Source organism: Somniosus microcephalus, chromosome 1 (assembly GCF_052327205.1).
Source record: "Somniosus microcephalus isolate GS21.2 chromosome 1, FLI_Smic_1.0, whole genome shotgun sequence".
Lineage (NCBI taxonomy): Eukaryota > Metazoa > Chordata > Chondrichthyes > Squaliformes > Somniosidae > Somniosus > Somniosus microcephalus.
Window position 1 is genome coordinate 104,706,207 of NC_140987.1, and position 21,321 is coordinate 104,727,527.

Consider the following 21,321-nt stretch of genomic DNA (forward strand, 5'->3'; position numbering starts at 1 on the left):
GCCCTTGTTTTTAGTCGAATACTATCCTTAATTTCTTTACTTAGCCACAGATGGCTGTCTTTTCTTTTACACCCTTTTCTTCTCAGTGGAATATATATTTTTTGAAAGTTGTAAAATAACTCCTTAAATGTACACCACTGATCATGTATCGTCTTACCCTTTAATCTATTTTCCCAATCCACTCTACTCAATTCCGCTCTCATACCTTCATAGTCTCCTTTATTCAAGCTTAGCATGCTTGTTTGAGATCCAACCTTCTCACCCTCTAATTGAATATGGAATTCAACCATGTTATGGTCACTCATTCCAAGGGGATCCTTTACTAGGACATTTTTAATTAATCCTGTTTCGTTACATAGGACCAGATCTAAGGTTGCTTGTGCCCTGGTCGATTCAGTTACATACTGCTCAAGAAACCCATCCCTAATACACTCAATGAATTCATCCTCAAGGCAGCCCTGCCCAATTTGATTTGTCCAATTAATATGATAGTTAAAATCCCCCATAATTATAGATGTTCCCTTATTACAAGCCTCAACTATTTCCTGATTGATACTCCGTCCAACAGGGTTGCCTATAGACTACGCCCACTAGTGTTTTTTTCCCCTTATTATTCCTTACCTCCACCCAAACTGTTTCATTATCCTGATCTTTTGACCCAATATCATTTCTCTGTATTACAGTGATTCCTTCCTTTATTAACATAGCCACCCCACCTCCCCTTCCTTCCTGCCTGTCCTTCCTGATCGTTAAATAACCTGGTATGTTTAATTCCCAGGCATTGTCACCCTGCAGCCATGTTTCTGTAATGGCCACAAGATCATACCCATATGTAGTTATTTGTGCCATTAACTCGTCTATTTTGTTACGAATGCTACGTGCATTCAGATGGAGAACTTTCAAATATGTTTTGTGACACTTAGTTCCTGCATTTGCCCTTTTTATTACTTTACCTTTTACTCCATACCTTCTGCCCCTTCCTGACACGCTCTGGTTTTTAATTTCCCCACTGCTACCTAAGTCTATGACCTTCTCTGTTGTCATTTTTATTATTTGCTCCCTAGGAACCTCCCCCCCCACTAGTTAGTTTAAAGCCCTCTCTACAGCCCTAGTTATATGATCCGCCAGGACTCTAGTCCCAGCACTGGCCAAGTGAAGCCCGTCCCAACGGAACAGCTCCCTCCTGCCCCAGTACTGGTGCCAGTGTCCCAGGAAGCAAAACCCATTTCTCCCACACCAGTCTTTGAGCCACACATTTAACTCTCTAATTTTATTTGTCCTAGCCAAATTCACTCGTGGCTCAGGTAATAATCCAGAGATTATTACCCTTGTGGTTCTGCTTTTTAATTTGGCCCCTAGCTGCTCAAACTCCCTCAGCATAACCTCCTTCCTTGTCCTATCTATGTCGTTGGTACCAACATGGACCACGACAACTGGATCCTCCCCCTCCCACTCCAAGTTTCTCTCCAGTCCAGAGGAGATGTCCTTAACCCTGGCACCGGGCAGGCAACACAGCCTTCGGGACTCTCGCTCTCGGCTGCAAAGAACTCTATCTATCCCCCTAACGATACTATCCCCTACCACTACAACATTTCTTTTAACTCCCCCCACTTGAATGGCCCCCCGCTCCACGGTGCTATGGCCAGTTTGCTCATCCTCCCCGCAGTCCCTGTTTCCATCCTCACAGGGAGTAAGAGCCTCGAACCTGTTGGACAAGTGCAAGGGCTGCGGCTCCTCCAACACTACCTCCTGGATCCCCGTACCTGCCTCACTTCTAGTCACACCATCCTGACCCTGGCCACGGACTACATCTGAATTAATTAATCTAATTGGTGCGAATACCTCGTGATACACAGAGTCCAGGTAACTCTCCCCCTCCTTGATGTGTCTCAGTGTTTGAAGCTCGGACTCCAGCTCTTCAACACGGAGCCGGAATTCCTCGAGCAGCCAACACTTACTGCAAATGTGATCACCGTGAGCATCAGTGGTGTCCACCAGCTCCCACATATTGCAGCAGCAACACATCACCTGATCTCCCATTCACTGTAATTAATTAAATTTATTAATATTATTCTTAAATACCCTCTGCCCCGATTCTAGATGGTGAATATCACACCTTAGAAACTATAAACCAAAGAGATTTAAGCTTAAAAAGGGAGAAATACTTACCAACCAATCACTTACCCGCTTTCTGGTGACGTCACACTTGGATTACTTTTTACCTCTGTCCTTCCCTCCGAGTTCCCAGACTGGAGACTGGTAGACCTTACCTGGTCTCTGGGACTTTTATAGCCCCGCTGCTGCCGCTGAAACACCCGCCGACGCACTGAGGCCTTACCTGGTCTCTGGGACCTTTAATAGCCCCGCTGCTGCCGCTGAGTTCCCGCCGACACACTGAGGCCTTACCTGGTCTCTGGGACTTTTATAGCCCCGCTGCTGCCGCTGAAACACCCGCCGACGCACTGAGGCCTTACCTGGTCTCTGGGACCTTTAATAGCCCCGCTGCTGCCGCTGAGTTCCCGCCGACACACTGAGGCCTTACCTGGTCTCTGGGACCTTTTATAGCCCCGCTGCTGCCGCTGAGTTCCCGCCGACGCACTGAGGCCTTACATGGTCTCTGGGACTTTTATAGCCCCGCTGCTGCCGCTGAGTTCCCGCCGACGCACTGAGGCCTTACCTGGTCTCTGGGACTTTTATAGCCCCGCTGCTGCCGCTGAAACACCCGCCGATGCACTGAGGCCTTACATGGTCTCTGGGACTTTTATAGCCCCGCTGCTGCCGCTGAAATTCTCGCCGACGCTGTGAGGCCTTACCTGGCCTCTGGGACTTTTATAGCCCCGCTGCTGCCGCTGAAACAACCGCCGACGCACTGAGGCCTTACATGGTCTCTGGGACTTTTATAGCCCCGCTGCTGCCGCTGAGTTCCCGCCGACGCACTGAGGCCTTACCTGGTCTCTGGGACTTTTATAGCCCCGCTGCTGCCGCTGAAACACCCGCCGACGCACTGAGGCCTTACCTGGTCTCTGGGACTTTTATAGCCCCGCTGCTGCTGCTGAAATCCCCGCCGACGCTGTGAGGCCTTACCTGGCCTCTGGGACTTCTTTAGCCCCGCTGCTGCCGCTGAAACACCCGCCAACGCACTGAGGCCTTACCTGACCTCTGGGACTTTTATAGCCCTGCTGCTGCCGCTGAAACACCCGCCGACGCACTGTTAGTTGGCTCCACTGGTAGAAATATCCGTGTTTGTCTTGATTTTGAGGAATTTGTCCATAGGGATGCAGATTCTCCCCTTGTTGTCATATTGACTGTGTCAGTAATTAATAGGTCTGGAAAGTTGTTTGACATTTAATATGGCCTGCTTGTCCTCTGTAAGAACGTTTAATATACAATATTACATTAATTCTCTGGGCTAGTGTGTGCTTAATAGCTTCCTGACTGCTGTTATCTTAAAATCAATTGAAATCACTGATGAAATTATCAAACAAATGTAACATCAGTTACAGAGCCTGAAAAATGGAAAGACCATTTGAGAGTCGGTCATTTTGTGTATAACTTATTTATTTTTCTTCCTTTTATCTGGTTTTACATTTTATGTTCAATGCTATGGTATTTAAAGTAAAATATAGATTAAAAAAACAGCTTTGCTTTTCTTTGCCACAATATCCTTTTTTATAAACAAATCCCAGCGATTTAAGAAATTGCAAAGCATGATGTCAACCTGCAGATTTTTGGCTTGTGTCATTTTATAAACCAATATTATCACAAAAATGTACCATCACACTATAATATTACAAAGATTGTGATCGTGAGAAAAATAAAACTTTAAAAGATATTTTAGGATACCCCCAAAAAATTCGACATTTTATATATTAATGTATATTGTTCATGTTTTTTACACAAATTAAATAGTTATCATCATTGATCTGGTTATATATCAGTCTCTACTTTTGATCTATTTAACCCTCCAGAAATATTCAGGAACATTTACAGATTTTTCTATGAAAGCTAATAGCTACCGAAGGCCAATAAGGTTAGAGATTTTATTGGTTTTATTTCAGGCTATCATCAGTAATGATACTTTGTCCAGAGACTCAGGGAGGAACGGTGACTTGTTGCTAGTTTGTAAATTCTCTTCCAATGGGTTCTTGCCTCCAACCTTTAACCACTTTGAAAACAGTACAAAGAGCAGCTAAAGAACAGAGTTTTAATGTGTATTACAGAAATAAATCTCTAGCTCTAAAAAAGCAAAAAGGAAGTAGTTTGATTCATTGGCCAGGCACACAGTTTGGTGTTTGGTTACTTGATGTTCCGTGATGTGCTGAAATAAGGTTATGCATTTGGAAATGTTTAATCCATCTACATGCATCAAAAATCCATGAACAATTGTGTTGGCTTTTTATTGTTTACTAAATACTTGTAACCACTCTCATAACCTTACTGGATTACTTGGGATAGTGCCACCCCCATCTCATGTAAATACCGTTATTGTTAAGTCTGTGTGTTCTAGTTGTATTTAAGATGAATTACTGACACAGACTACAAGAATAACGTTTCAAAAGGTCTTTACTAGTTGGAGGTCAGGGCTATACTAACAGCAATATCACTACACAGTACTTATATACCGGTGGTCACCACCGATATTACGTATACAGCAGCCAGAGAAAGTAGTACATCTCTTAAGGTGGAACAGGCTTAAGTTCTCTTAAGGTGGAACAGGTTACATACACCACAATCCTCCCTTTTTAGCTTAACAGTCATATCCCCATTTAACATAACATCATAACATATATAACTTCAGGTATAAACAGTTCAAAGGTTCAATCTCTCAGGAGGCCTTCTGATTCGGGTTGGATAACGCCTTTCAGTGGTCTCTGATTCTTGTTGCTGAGGTGACTCCTCTAGTTGGTTTCCTATGTATTGGACGTCATCATCAGGTACATTCCCTGCCGAGGTAGATGCTTCAGGTTCATTAACGTCTTCCACAGTTGTCTCTGTCGCAACCATGGGTTCGACCCTTGCTCTCGATTCTACCAGTTGATCCGCATGACGCCTTATCACATTGTTACCAATATCTACTGTGCACATCAGAGGTCCTTGTCTGGCCCGAATTGTTCCGGACTGCCATTTTTCGTTTCCATAGTCCCTTGCCAACACTGGTTGTCCTACGTCGAAACTTCGAGTGGTCTTGTTATTAATATGCCGGAACTGTTTGTTTTCCACTTCCCTCCGCACATTTGGTTTTAACAAGTCCAACCTGGACCGCAACCTCCTGTTATAAAACATCATGGCAGGACTTTGGTTAGTTACTGCATGAGCGGCGTTTCGATATGCCATTAGGAAATTGCCCACCTTGTGTTGTAGCGGAATCTGATCATCGTTCATGGCCTTTATTGCCTTTTTGAATGTTTGGACAAATCTCTCGGCCAACCAGTTTGTCGCCGGATGATATGGGGCAGAGGTATAATGTTTCACCCCATTCTTCTTTAAGAATTTTTGGAATTCTTCCGACACGAACTGTGGTCCGTTGTCCGAACATATCTGTTCTGGCAATCCGTTCCTTGCGAATATTGTTCTTAACACCGCAATTGTCTTTTCTGAAGTAGTGGTATTCATCTTCATCACTTCTGGCCATTTGGAATGTGCGTCCACCGCAATTAGGAACATGGAGTCCATGAATGGACCAGCAAAGTCAATATGTACGCGTTGCCATGGGGCTGAAGGCCATTCCCATGGGTGTAGCGGTGCGATCGGAGGTGCATTTTGCACTTTTTGGCACCCAGCGCAGCTTTTCGTCAACTCCTCTATCTGTTGGTCAATACCCGGCCACCATACATAAGCCCTAGCAAGACTTTTCATCTTAACTCCCCCCAGATGACCTTCATGCAGTTCCTTTAGAACTCTTTCCCTTAACTTGGGAGGAATAATCACTCTTGTCCCGTACATCAAAGTACCATGGCAGACGGACAGCTGGTCTCGCCTTGCCGAGAATGCCGGTAACAGAGGATCACCATGTGTTGGCCATCCCTTCACTGTCACCTCGTAGACTCGGGACAGTGTCGGGTCGTTCCTGGTTTCTCTTTCAATACTTGCATTGGTGACTGGTAAACACTCGATGATGGTCGAATGAAATAACTCAACAGGGTCAACTTTCGTCGTCTCTTCTTCTTCAGGTAGTGGCAGGCGCGACAGCCCATCAGCATTGCCATGCTGCTTTGTACCTTTGAATTCTATTTGATATTGATGTGCCCCTAGGAAAAGGGACCATCTCTGGAGTCTCTGTGCTGTCATCACCGAAACACCCTTCTTAGGGTTAAAAATGGATACCAACGGCTGATGGTCTGTCAGAAGTGTGAATTTTTGGCCCTGCAGGTAATGATTAAACTTCTTCACTCCCCATACAAGGCTGAGAGCCTCCCTATCGATCTGCGCATAGTTGCGCTCAGCGGAGGTCAATGATCTGGATGCAAACGCGACTGGCCTTTCCGTGCCATTTGGCAACTTGTGTGAGAGTACTGCCCCAATACCATATGGAGAAGCATCACAAGCCAACCGAATAGGCAGTGTCAGGTTGAAGTGAGCCAACACTTCCTCTGAGGTGATCAATTCCATGCTTTTGCAAAATGCCTTCTTACAGTTTTCGCTCCATTCCCATGGTACCCCCTTCTGTAAAAGAGCGTTCAGCGGGTGCAGTACCGTGGATAGATTCGGTAGAAATTTATGGTAATAGTTAATCAATCCTAGAAACGACCTCAACTGAGAGACATTATCCGGAGCGGGAGCCTTTACAACTGTCTCTATCTTGTCAGGAGACTTATGAAGCCCCTCTCGGTCAATGACATGACCACAGTACGAGATCTGCTTCTGAAAGAACTCACATTTCTGCCGATTAACTCGAAGTCCATACTCTTTCAGTCTGTTGAGCACCAGTTCCAAGTTTGCGAGGTGTTCTTCATCACCATCTCCTGTAATCAGAATATCGTCCAGGTAACATTGTGTGCCTGGAATTCCCTGTAATACCTGCTCCATGGCCCTCTGCCAAATTGCTGGAGCCGATGCCACTCCAAAAACCAGCCTATTATACCGGTACAAACCTCTATGCGTGTTGATCGTGAGGTACTGGTGTGACTCTTCTTCAACCTCCATCTGCAAGTACGCCTGCGCCAGGTCTATCTTGGTGAAGTGTTTCCCGCCAGACAATGAAGCAAAAATATCCTCAATCTGCGGAAGCGGATACTGCACCGTGTGAAGCACCGGATTAACGGTGATCTTGAAGTCTCCACAGATGCGAACCTTCCCTGGTTCTCCTGGCTTGTTGCTCGAAGGACGTTTCATAACGGGAACAATGGGCATAGCCCACTCACTCCAATCTACCTTAGACAGTACACCTGAATGTTCTAGCGCTTCCAGTTCCGCTTCTACAGCAGGTCGTATTACCGGTCTGGCTTTGAAAAATTTTGGGTGTGCATGTTCATCAATCTTGATGTTTGCCGTAATTCCTCTCAGTGTTCCCAGTCCCTGCTGGAACACCTCTTTAGCATCATCCAATATTCTGGACAATCGTTTAGGTTTGACATCTGTTTCCCCGGAATCTACCGTTAGTGCCTTTAAGGAGTGCCAGTCCATATTCATTTTCCTAATCCACTCCCGTCCCAGTAGTGGTGGACCTCCTTCAGGTAGCACATATAAGTCCATTACTTGGCTTTCTTTGCCCTTGTGGACCACTTTTACCTCTATCTTTCCGATGGGGTACACTCTTTGCCCCGTGTATGTTTTGAATATAATCTCCGTATCCCGTAGGGGAATATGTTGGAATAACCTTTTGTAATCTTTCTTATTCATGACCGTCAATGCCGATCCAGTGTCCAATTCCATCTTTACTTGGACTCCTGCTATCTGAAGAGTGACCCAAATTGTCTGGAGATCTGCATCCTTACCAACGTTGTGTACTCTTAAGCTACCCAGTTCACTACTGCTGCGTCTGAATCTGACTTCTGTTCGTTCGAACTGTTCTTTGTCATCTTGTGTACCTTTATGTATTTTCCTTGCGGTGACTTTTTGTTGCTGGCCTTCTTTCCTGACCGGCATACTTTAGCTATGTGGCCAAGCCTGCCACACGTTCTGCATTCTTGGTTTTTAAACCAACACTGGTTCTGATCGTGCGTTGTCTTTCCACAACGATAACATTTTACAGTACTCAAAACCAATTGATTTGTACTGAGTTCCGGTGACCGTAGCTGCATTACTGCCGTGCCTCTCGCTGCGGCTTCGTGTGATGCTGCCATAGTGACTGCCTTCTCAAGCATCAGCTCATTCTCCTCGAGCAGTCGCTTTTGTGTGTCTTCTTTTAATAATCCACACACAAATTTATCTCTTAGCGCATATGTTAGTCCCGTTCCAAACTGACAGTACTTTGCTAGCTTATGCAATTCCATTAAATATTCAGCATTGCTTTCATCTTTCAGCTGCTTTCTGCTGTAAAATTTAAATCGTTCCTCTAGCATCAGCGGCGTGGGGTTTAGATGATTTCTTAGGACAGTAACAATCTCCTCGAACGTCTTCTCCGCCGGGTCATCTGGTGATAAAGGGTGTTTCAATTGCCCGTATGTCTTCGCACCCATTAAGTTTAATAAAGTTAGTGCTTTCTCATCATCTGGGATTTTATTTGCTTTACAATAATTTTGTATGCGTTCTACATACGTGGCCCAATCTTCGATGTCGCTATCAAAGGTATTAATGTTCCCATGTTTAGGCATCGTTGCAATTTTTTTTTTTTTTAGTGATTTCCCTTTTTCCAAGATGGCGGCTTCCCGCTCTTGTCTTCGTCCTCCGCCTACAAAATGGTGGTTTCTCGCGCTTGGCGGTCTTTCCCGCGCTCGCCTTCTTCACCCGCTGGCTGCAATGGCGTTTGGCGTGCCGCTGCTGCTCCCCTTTCCCAGCGGTTAGTAACTCCCGCGACGCTGTCTCCGCTTCACCACGGCTCCCTCGGGCATTCGCGCTTCCCCGATGTCGCGCCTCGCAGCCCTTCTTGCAGCCCGGTTATTAGCACCGGCTGCGTTCGTCTTCACCGCGGCTCTCGCGCCTTCAGTCGCCCCAGACGCTGCGCCTTTTTGGCCCGAATGCGGCCCGGCCCTTATCACCAGCCGCGATCGATGTCCCCGCGCTGCGCCTTTCGGCCCGAATGCGGCCCGGCCCTTATCTCCGGTCGCGATCGATCTCACCGCCCTTATTCCTCCGTCTTCCCTCCCCGTCTGTACAGCCAACGTGGCCGACTTTCTGCTTGCGTCGCTGACCGGCTTACCCACCACCGAGGTAGAAGGAAGATAGCTGACTGCCGCTGATGGAGGCTTCGAGTTCAGGATATCTTCTGCACTCCGGGTTCTCGATGCCTGCTGCGCGACGTGTCTTCCAGCAGGGTGATGAGGGTGGATGCCTCTCTTCGACGCCCGTTCTGTGGACGAAGCCGCCATGGATATAAACTGCCGCAGGGTAAGAATCGGACTCGTCGCCACTGTTAAGTCTGTGTGTTCTAGTTGTATTTAAGATTAATTACTGACACAGACTACAAGAATAACGTTTCAAGAGGTCTTTACTAGTTGGAGGTCAGGGCTATACTAACAGCAATATCACTACACAGTACTTATATACCGGTGGTCACCACCGGTATTACGTATACAGCAGCCAGAGAAAGTAGTACATCTCTTAAGGTGGAACAGGCTTAAGTTTTCTTAAGGTGGAACAGGTTACATACACCACAGTTATGTCCTGCAATAATGTTCTATTGTTTTGAGGTGGTTGTTAGACCCTACTTTACTATTTCTTTTTTCCATTATTGGCCTTATATCTTAAACATTATCGGATTTTCCTTTCCTCACCACCACCCTTTCAGTACTATCTGCTTTTAAAGCCCGAGCTTAGCATTACTCAACCGCTAATCTTGATTGACCTCATCTTCTCTCCTATTTGTTCAATATGGTAGCAAAATACTGTGGATGCTGGAAATCTGAAATAAAAACAAAAAGTGCTGGGAATACTCAGCAGGTCAGGCAACATCTGTGGAGAGAGAAACAGAGTTAACGTTTCAGGTCGATGTAACAGGTTTTAAGCAAGTCCAGAGGCAAGGAAAGGGGGGAGGGGAGGAAAGAACAAAAGGGAAGGTCTATGATAGGGTGAAAGGCAGGAGTGATTAAATGACAAAATTGATGAAGGTGCAAGGTAAAAGTGGGTGGTAATGGGACAAGTTAAGAAAAAAAAATGGGTCGAGAGGAGGTGTAAATGGGAATAGCAGAATCACTACCAACAGCTGCTATCTGAAAAATGGGAGTAGTGGTTATGATCTGAAATAGTTGAATTCGCTGTTGAGTCCGGAAGGCTGTAAAGTGCCAAATCGAAGATGAGGTGCTGTTCCTCGAGCTTCCGTTGAGCTTCATTGGAGCAGTGCAGGAGGCCGAGGTCAGAGTAAGAGTGGGATGGAGAATTAAAATGGCACGCAACCAGAAGCTCAGAGTCACACTTGCAGACTGAACGGAGGTGTTCAGCAAAGCATATGGGGGGAACATTCAGTTGGTTTGCACCTCCCGTTAGCGCCTTAAGAGGCCATTAATGGGGCGCAAAGCAACTAGCGCCCGGGCACAGCGATGTTTGCGCCGCTCGCGAAATTAACTAGACATTTTGCGGCGGTGCTAAACACTACTGCCACGATCTCCTGCGCCGGCAGATCATGACATCAGTCGAGTGCGCAACGCCCCGGTAGCGCCCCGGACCGGATATTGAGTGGCACCCCCTGCCTTACCGCCTGCCGCTAGCAACGACAAGTTGAGGGGAGCGTTTTGCAATCAGAAAGGGACTGGGGGAGCGCTATTTAAAGGCGATCGTTTCCTGCCTTTTTTTTGTTGGTGACATTTTTGCACCACGCATTCTGAGAGAGAGAGAGAGACTTCTGGAGAAATTCAACGCTGTGTGAAGGAGTTTTGGGTACTGAGTAGCACTTTGCAGGTTCATTTTGATTTGCCCTTGTATCTATTTAGAAGAGACTGTGGGGGCTGCACTCTAAGCTCTTTCCCTGGGTCTCTCCATTGTTCTTTCCAGCAGATTTGATGTACAGGTCTCCAGGCCGAGATTCAAGGCTGCAATGAGCAGGATGTGGATGGAGAGCAAAATCAACCCTCCCCTTTAAGATAAAAACAGAAAATGCTGGAGAAACTCAGCAGGTCAAGCAGCATCTGTGAAGAGAGAAACAGAGTTAACATTTCAGTTCGATGACCTTTCGTCAGAACTCCCCTTTAAGAACTGGCCGGCGCCATTGTGTCTGTGTTCCACTGCTGAATGACATCACATGAGCTTCGCCAGCGCTCTGAGGTAGCGCCTCACTCCTCAGCCTTTGCGCCTTAAGACAGGTGTGAAGCGTCTGATTTAGCGCTCCAATCACCTCCAGGAGTGATAAAAGCCAAGTTTGCCGTCGGAGGCGATAATTAGTGCTAAACTTTGCGCACGGCCGATAATGGCACCCCAAACGGGGTGATACTGAATTTTTCCCCCATGGTCTTCCCAGTGTAGAGGAGACCGCATTGTGAGTATACTAAATTGAAAGAAGTTACACCTGGAAGGAGTGTTTGGGGCCCTGAACGGTGAAAGGGAGGAGATGAAAGGGCAGGTGTTGCATCTCCTGCACTTGCATGGGAAGGTGCTGTGGGAAGGTGCTGCAGTATTAGGAGTGACCCTTCCACCCTATCAAGACCTTCCCTTTTGTTCTCCCACCTCCCCTCTCCCCCCCACCCCCACCCCCACTTTCCCTGCCCCTGTACTTGCTTAAAACCTCTTACATTTTCCAGTTCTGAAACGTTAACACTGTTTCTCACTCCTCAGATGCTGCCTGATCTGCTGAGTATTTCAAGCATTTTCTGTTTTTTCTCACTATGGTAATGTTCTGGTCCTTCACTGACATTTCTCAGCAAAAAAAATTCTTAGATTCAAGTTCTTATAGCTCACCCACTCTTTTTTCATTTGGTACTATGACCAAAGTCACTCTTCATACTTTTGCTGCAGGGAACTAGACTTGCTACTGTAGCATGGAGTGCCCAGCCTCAGTCTGTGGGCCAAGTTCATCTGACTGCCCATTAGTAACTGGCCCGTGAGGCTCTACCTTTTGAGACTTACACCGATAGAAACAATTGTTCTGCTTGTGGAGGCATGTGGATATTTTTATTAATCACAGACAATGCTGCTGCCTTTTTTACACTGAATTTACAGCACAGAAACAGGTCATTCGGTCCAACTGGTCTCTTTCCTGGCTCCTACTCTCTCTCCACACGAGCCTCCTCCCACCCTACTTCATCTCACTCTATCGGCACATCCTTTTCAACAGGAGTGTGCTGGGTTGACATGCACCTTCCACTCCCAGCAATCCTCCTTTAGTGCACCCCCATACTACAAGTCCTAAGTTTTATTTGTTCTCAGGATGTGGGTGACGCTGGCAAGGCTGTATTTATACGCCTAGATGCACTGAGAAAGTGATGATGGGAGTTTTCTTTGAATTATTTCAGTCCTTGTGGTAATGGTGCTCCTAAAATGGTGTTAGGTAGAGAATTCCAGGATATTGAACCCAGCAACGATGAAGAAACAGCGATATATGTCCAAGTCAGGATGGTGTGTGACTTGGGAGAGGATCTTTGAGCTGATGGTATTCCTGCAAGATTGCTGCTCTTGTCCTTCTCAGTGGTAGAGGTCACAGGGGAGAGAGGTGCTGTCGAACTTTAGTCAGTTGCCACAGTGCATCCTGTAGATCATACACACTGCAGCCATAATGCACTGGTGGTGGAGGGAGTGGATATTGAAGAAGGAGATCTTCTGGGAGTGCTTATCTGTTGAGAAAAATAGCAGCAATGTCTGCCAGTTTTTTTAAAATTCCAATTACCCCACCGGCAGATCAGCTGTGTCCGTCAATCGTGTTTTCAGAGGCGGGTGCTTTTCAATCATAGTGCTTCCCTCACTTCATTTGTCTATGGCTTCATGCTGGGACTGGGAGCAGAAAGGACGATAGCTTTCTTTGGAGCAGTTGATTCCCCCAGGCTTACAAAGGCTGAGCTTGAGGATGCCAGCACTACTGACTCCCTCCGTAATAGACTGCAACCCCACACAAGGTCATAAACTAGAACATAAGAACATAAGAAATAGGAGCAGGAGTAGGCCAATCGGCCCCTCGAGCCTGCTCCACCATTCAATAAGATCATGGCTGATCTGATCCTAACCTCAAATCTTCTATCACTCTGCATCCACGCGAACCCATGTGATCTCCCGGGAGAGGCGAAAAACCAGATAAAGACCCAATGGCCAATTTGGGAGAAAAAAATCTGGGAAATTCCTCTCCGACCCATCTAGGCGATCGAAATTCTTCCAGGAGATCACTCTGTCCCTATATTTTCTACAGTACTTACCTTCTGTAAAGGCGATCTCCACCCCAGCCAGGAACAGGAATAAAACCATCTCCTGAAATCTAACAGAATTAGAACACAGTAGGAGCAGAACAAGGCTACACGGCCCCTGGGCCCACTCCACTACCCACAGGGCCATGACCATTCCGAACCCAGACTCATGTCCAATTTCCTGCCCGCTCCCCGTAACCCTTAATTCCCTTTACTTCTAGGAAACTATCTATTTCTGTTTTAAATTTATTTAATGATGTAGCTTCCACAGCTTTCTGGGGCAGCAAATTCCACAAACCTACCACCCTCTGAGTGAAGAAGTTTCTCCTCATCTCAGTTTTGAATGAACAGCCCCTTATTTTAAGATTATGCCCCCTAGTTCTAGTTTCACCCATCATTGGGAACATCCTCACCGCATCCACCCGATCAAGCCCCTTCACAATCTTATATGTTTCAATAAGATCGCCTCTCATTCTTCTGAACTCCAATGAGTAGAGTCCCAATCTACTCAACCTCTCCTCATATGACCACCCCCTCATCCCCGGGATTAACCGAGTGAACCTTCTTTGTACTGACTCGAGAGCAAGTATGTCTTTTCTTAAGTATGGACACCAAAACTGTATGCAGTATTCCAGGTGCGGCCTCGCCAATACCTTGTACAACTGCAGCAATACCTCCCTGTTTTTATATTCCAACCCCTTAGCAATAAAAACCAACATTCCATTGGCCTTCTTAATCACTTGCTGCACCTGCATACTAACTTTTTGAGTTTCGTGCACCAGGACCCCCAGATCCCTTTGTACTTCAGTACTTTCCAGTTTCTTGCCATTAAGATAATAACTTGCTCTATGATTTTTCCTGCCAAAGTGCATAACCTCACACTTTCCAGTATTGTATTCCATCTGCCAAATCTCTGCCCACTTACTTAGCCTGTCTATGTCCCTTTGCAGGTTTTTTATGTCCTCCTCACTCACTACTTTCCGTCCCATCTTTGTATCATCTGCAAACTTTGATATGTTACATTCGGTCCCCTCCTCCAAATCGTTAATATAGATTGTAAAGAGTTGGGGACCCAGCACTGACCCCTGCGGAACACCACTAGTTACTGGTTGCCAATCTGAGAACGAACCATTTATCCCAACTCTCTGCTTTCTGTTAGAGAGCCAATCCTCCACCCACGCCAGAATATTACCCCCAATCCCGTGATTTTTTATCTTGAGCAATAATCTTTTGTGTGGCACCTTGTCAAATGCCTTTTGGAAGTCTAAATACACTACGTCCACTGGTTCCCCTTTATCCACCCTGTATGTTACTTCCTCAAAAAACTCAAGCAAATTTGTTAAACATGACTTCCCCTTCATGAAACCATGCTGAGTTTGCCCTATTAAATTATGTTTATCCAAATGTCCCGTTACTGTCTCCTTAATAATGGACTAACATTTTACCAACCACAGATGTTAGGCTAACAGGTCTATAGTTTCCAGCCTTCTGCCTACTACCCTTTTTAAATAAGGGTGTTACATTAGCAGTTTTCCAATCTGCCGGGACCTTTGCTGAGTCCAGTGAGTTTTGGAAAATTATTACCAATGCATCCACAATCCCTACCGCTACTTCCCTCAAGACCCTGGGATGCAAGCCATCAGGTCCAGGGGATTTATCCGCCTTGAGTCCCATTATTTTACCAAGTACCACTTCCTTAGTGATTTTAATTGTATTTAGTTCCTCCCCCCCTAGAGCCCCCTGTTTGTCCAGTGTTGGGATATTCTTAGTGTCCTCTACTGTAAAGACTGATACAAAATAATTGTTCAGTGTTTTTGCCATCTCCATGTTTCCCACCATTAATTTCCCGGTCTCATCCTCTAAGGGACCAACATTTACTTTAGCCACCCTTTTTCTTTTTATATAACTATAGAAACTTTTACTGTCTGTTTTTATATTTTTTGCTAATTTACTTTCATAATCTATCTTCCCTTTCTTAATCAATCTTTTTGTTATTTTTTGCTGTCTTTTAAAGACTTCCCAATCTTCCATCCTCCCACTAGATTTGGCTACCTTATATGCCCTTGTTTTTAGTCGGATACTATCCTTAATTACTTTACTTAGCCACGGATGGCTATCTTTTCTTTTACACCCTTTTTTTCCTCAGTGGAATATATTTTTTTTGGAAGTTGTAAAATAACTCCTTAAATGTACACCACTGGTCATGTACCGTCTTACCCTTTAATCTATTTTCCCAGTCCACTCTAATTAATTCCGCTCTCATACCTTCATAGTCTCCTTTATTCAAGCTCAGCACGCTTGTTTGAGATCCAACCTCACCCTCTAATTGAATATGGAACTCAACCATGTTATGGTCACTCATTCCAAGGGGATCCTTTACTAGGACATTTTTAATTAATCCTGTCTCATTACACAGGACCAAATCTAAGGTTGCTTGCCCCCTGGTCGGTTCAGTTACATACTGCTCAAGAAACCCATCCCTAATACACTCAATGAACTCTTCCTCAAGGCTGCTCTGCCCAATTTGATTTGTCCAGTTAATATGATAATTAAAATCCCCCATAATTATAGCTGTTCCCTTATTACAAGCCTCAACTATTTCCTGATTAATACTCCGTCCAACAGAGTTGCAACTGTTCGGAGGCCTATAGACTACACCCACTAGTGTTTTTTTCCCCTTATTATTCCTTACCTCCACCCAAACTGTTTCACTATCCTGCTCCTTTGACCCAATATCATTTCTCTGTATTATAGTGATTCCTTCCTTTATTAACATAGCCACCCCACCTCCTCTCCCTTCCTGCCTGTCCTTCCTGATTGTTAAATAATCTGGTATGTTTAATTCCCAGTCATGGTCACCCTGCAGCCATGTTTCTGTAATGGCCACAAGATCATACCCATATGTCATTATTTGTGCCGTTAACTCATTCATTTTGTTACGAATGCTACGTGCATTCAGATAAAGGACTTTCAAATATGTTTTGTAACACTTAGTTCCTGTTTTTTCCCTTTTTAGTACTTTACTTTTTATTCCATACCTTCTGTCCCTTCCTGACACATTCTGTTTTTTAATTCCCCCACTGCTACCTAAGTCTATGACCTTCTCTGTTGTCATTTCTATTATTTGCTCTCTAGAAACCTCCCCCCCACTAATTAGTTTAAAGCCCTCTCTACAGCCCTAGTTATATGATTCGCCAGGACTCTAGTCCCAGCACTGGCCAAGTGGAGTCCGTCCCAACAGAACAGCTCCCTCCTGTCCCAGTACTGGTGCCAGTGTCCCAAGAAGCAAAACCCATTTCTCCCACACCAGTCTTTGAGCCACGCATTTAACTCTTTAATTTTATTTATCCTAGCCAAATTCGCTCGTGGCTCAGGTAATAACCCAGAGATTATTACCCTTGAGGTTCTGTTTTTTAATTTGACCCCTAGCTGCTCATACTCCTTTAACAGAACCGCCTTCCTTGTCCTATCTACGTCGTTTGTACCAACATGGACCACGACAACTGGATCCTCCCCCTCCCACTGCAAGTTTCTTTCCAGCCCAGAAGAGATGTCCTTAACCCTGGCACCAGGCAGGCAACACAGCCTTCGGGACTCCCGCTCTTGACTGCAGAGAACCCTATCTATCCCCCTAATGATACTATCCCCTACCACTACAACATTTCTTTTTACTCCCTCCACTTGAATGGCCCCCTGTACCACGGTGCTGTGGCCAGGTTGCTCATCCTCCCTGCAGTCCCCGCTCCCGCCCTCACAGGGAGTAAGAACCTCGATCCTGCTGGACAAGAACAAGGGCTGCGTCTCCTTCAACACTACATCCTGGATCCCTGTACCTTCCTCACTCGTAGTCACACCGTCCTGTCCCTGACCACGGACTACATCTGCAGTAATTAACTTCATAGATGTGACCATCTCCTGAAACATAGAGTCCAGGAACTTCTCCCCCTCCCTGATGTGTCGCAGTGTCCGAAGCTCGGTCTCAAGCTCCATAACACTCTTAGACTCCATCCCAGCATACAACAGCATCTCTAGCATTCCTTGTCACCATGCTCTGGGTACAGTAGCAATAGGTGCTGCTTTTACCAGCCCAGTCAAATGCCATTGCCTCTAACTTAGCCACCCATCTGAATCCCAGTGCAGTTGGCTTTTCCTGCTCACAGTTGCAGAGACAAATCGAAGAAAGGCACAAAAAGGATTCTCTGGACAAGTAACAGAGTGGTACAGCACCCAACACCCTGGTTGCTGGCTGGAAAAATGGATATGGCACTGCAGGGAATGGGTGTGAAGAGGATTGCCATGTTTGACACTTCTAGGCATCCTCCCCAGCGGGCAACATTGCACCATTCCTGCCAGCAGGTGGTAACCAGGCTCAACATTGTGAACACTGCCCGCAGGACCTGAGATCAGGTGCATAACAAGATGGCACACTTAAACAAAATTTGTCAGATACGATTGCCTGACAGTATCATAAATGTTGCAGGTGGTTCTAGATTTCATGTTGCAACATATTGTCTGTTAACCTGTTCCACATCTACTGTTCGTCCATGCCAAGACCTAACAAAAGCTCACAGCTCTTTCATTGCATCTCATGCTTACTCATACTTATGTTGAATACCCCGTCAAGATGCAATGTACAGTTGAGAGCCTTGTCACACACATCTTCCAAGGGCTACACACCACAAGTCATTGTAAACCAATCTAGTTGCATAATTGGTAGTCACTTACTGACATGCAGGTTCTGTACATTTCTGTCAAATTGCATGCGTTCCTGCAGTTTCCAGCATGTCAAGACTTTGCTGCTTGTACCTTGAATAAACAGCTTTGGTGTGACATTTGTGATTTAGTGTTCACCAAAAGGCTCCTTCTTTTGACGAATATCTCCAGATCTACTTACTGGAACTTTGTTTACTCTCTCTGGTGCTTTAACACTAACTTTAAATGGGAGAAATTAACACAATGTGAGAGGGAATAAAATAAATCCTGAGTAAAGTTGCATGTTCCACATTAATTACTATGAAATACAGTCTGAGCATCAACATGTATTAAAAATATTTATGCCCAACAGCAAAGTTTAGGGGCATGGACAAAGTTAGCTCTCACTCAATTATGACCAAATCATAAAAATATGACCGCCTAAAACTCAAAGACTCCATGTGCTAGCTACAAAACACAGAGCAAACTAAACCAGAGCAAATTAAACCCCCTCAATACAAGTTTACAATTAAACATTCAATAGAAACAAACTTGCAATGGTAAATTAAAGAGAATTTTTTGCAGATGACACAAAGCTGGGTGGGCGTGTGTGCTGTGAGGAGGATGTCGAGTAACTCCAGTATGATTTGGACAGGTTGGGTGATTGGGCAGAAGCATGGCAGATGCAATATAACGTGGATAAATGCGAGGTTATCCACTTCGGTGTCAAAAACAAGAAGGCAGATTATTATCTGAATGGCAATAGATTGGGAGAAGGGGAAGTGCAACGAGACCTGGGCATCCTTGTGCACCAATCGCTGAAGGTAAGCATGCAGGTGCAGCAGGCGGTTAAGAAGGCAAATGGTATGTTGGCCTTCGTAGCGAGAGGATTCGAGTACAGGAACAAGGATGTCTTGCTGCAGTTGTACAGGGCCTTGGTGAGACCACATCTTGAGTATTGTGTGCAGTTTTGGTCGCCTTATCTGAGGAAGGATGTTCTTGCCATGGAAGGAGTGCAGCGAAGATTCACCAGGCTGATACCTGGGATGGCAGGAATGACGTATGAGGAGTGATTGGGTCGATTGGGCTTGTACTCGCTGGAGTTTAGAAGAATGAGAGGGGATCTCATTGAAACTTATAAAATTCTAACAGGACTAGACAGACTAGATGCAGGAAGGATGTTCCCGATGGTCGGGGAGTCCAGAACCAGGGATCACAGTCTAAGGATAAGGGGTAAGCCATTTAGGACAGAGATGAGGAGGAATTTCTTCAACCAGAGAGTGGTGAACCTGTGGAATTCTCTACCACAGAAGGCAATAGAGGCCAATTCATTAAATATATTCAAGAAGGAGTTGGATATATTTCTTAAGGCTAAAGGGATCAAGGGCTATGGGGAGAAAGCAGGGACAGGGTACTGAATTTGGATGATCAGCCATGATCGCATTGAATGGCGGAGCAGGCTCGAGGGGCCGAATGGCCTACTCCTGCTCCTATCTTCTATGTTTCTATGTTTCTAAAAACTAAAGCCATTCGATACGGGTGAATTTGAACTTGAGCCTTCTCCCGCTCCGCGACTGTATCTTTCACAGAAATCACAGAAATCACAGAAACCTCACAGTACAGATAGAGGCCATTTCGGCCCATCGAGCCTGCACCAACACATATCCCTCCCAATCCCCGGAACCCCTACACATATCCCACCCTATCCCCGTAACCCCACGTATTTAATCCCCCTAACACTAAGGGTCAATTTTTATCATAGCCAATCAACCTAACCTGCACATCTTTGGACTGTGGGAGGAAACCGGAGCACCCGGAGAAAACCCACGCAAACACGGGGAGAATGTGCAAACTCCACACAGACAGTCACCCGAGGCCGTGGTAGAAATTCCGTGGAAACTCTGTTCACGTGCGTAAATGGGGTTTACACCAAACCTCTGCTGACATTACAAAGGCAGATCAGTAGATGCCCCGAGACTTCGGAGGTGTGATGCTATATAAATGCAAGTTGTTGTTGTTGAAGAAATTCACCCCCAATATTTAGCAGGGAGTAAGAGTTACATTTTTATTATGAACCTGATTCTGCAGTCAGCGGCAAAAGAACAGTACTCGCCATTCATTAAGCTTACAGCTGCCCACAGACCCTTTGTGGGCTTTTGAGCGGCATCTTACGGTTACTAGAGATCATTTTCAGTGCGGTGCCCTCTACAGTGGATCTGGGCTGTGTATGAGCAGGTCAAGCAACAGTGTGTCTCTTCAACCAATGAAATTGAAGAATTCTCACTGAGACACACAAGGGGTAATTTTAACCCCCAAAACCAGGTGGGTTGGAGGTTGGGTGAGATAAAAGACACAAAGAAAAAGTAAAAAAAACATTTTAATTTTAATTTTTTTAAAAATCTCCTACATTAATAAAATTCTGAAGGAATGAGACTCCACACTTGTGAAATTAAATTTTCAGTGCCAGAGAGGTTGTTTGGTAGTAATTATGACTTATCACGCTGTTAAAAATTCACCTGAATGCACCAGCCCTAACCTTTTCAGGCATGTTTAGTGATAACTAGTGGGGAAGTACCGCAACTTCACACCCTTCATGTATTTGAATGCTGAATTGATTGGTGTGGTACCAGTGTTGCGCAGCTTATGGAGGAGCAGGGCAACTCAGACAGCAACTTCCGGATTTCTGTGTTTAACTGTGCATGTGTGAACGCCGGAAGTTGCTGTCCGATTTACTCCTTAATAAGGGTGACTGCTGATAGCCTCACCATTATTCCTACTGCAAAATCTGGGCCTATATTAATTAATTTTTTTCCGAAAATGCTAAATACTTCATTATTATCTCAGAATAAGTCACTGTGCTCTTTTTTTACTCTTTGTTGTAGCATGTCATATGTACCGGACTATGGTGTAAAGTAGATGGTGACCAGGAGTGTAAAACCAAACTAGACCCACCACTAGATGGAACTGAGTGTGAAACAGAAAAGGTAAGAACTCTATGCTCAGTGTTTAAAATATTGTTCAATTCTGTTTTCACATTTTCCTCTGCGGTGTATGAAAGTTACAAGTGTTTGAAAACCTGTTAGATTGCAGATGTTTCTATTTGTCTTCCAAGCTCCTCATACCTGAAGAATGATGGAAGAACTTGTAAATGCCACAGAAATACGGCAACCATAACTGGAAAGAGAAAACTGTGGAGGCCACACAATTACTG

At 45.3% G+C, this 21,321-nt stretch overlaps 1 protein-coding gene across 1 annotated transcript in view; it reads left to right on the forward strand.

Moving 5' to 3' along the window:
• The window catches only part of LOC147124270 (A disintegrin and metalloproteinase with thrombospondin motifs 19-like), a 719,202-nt gene that overhangs the window by 357,421 nt on the left and 340,460 nt on the right, over positions 1 to 21,321 (forward strand). The window contains exon 11 of the mRNA XM_085984458.1: positions 20,993 to 21,094. Within this exon, the coding sequence (XP_085840584.1) occupies positions 20,993 to 21,094 (102 nt within the window). The remainder of the gene's footprint in view (positions 1 to 20,992; positions 21,095 to 21,321) is intronic.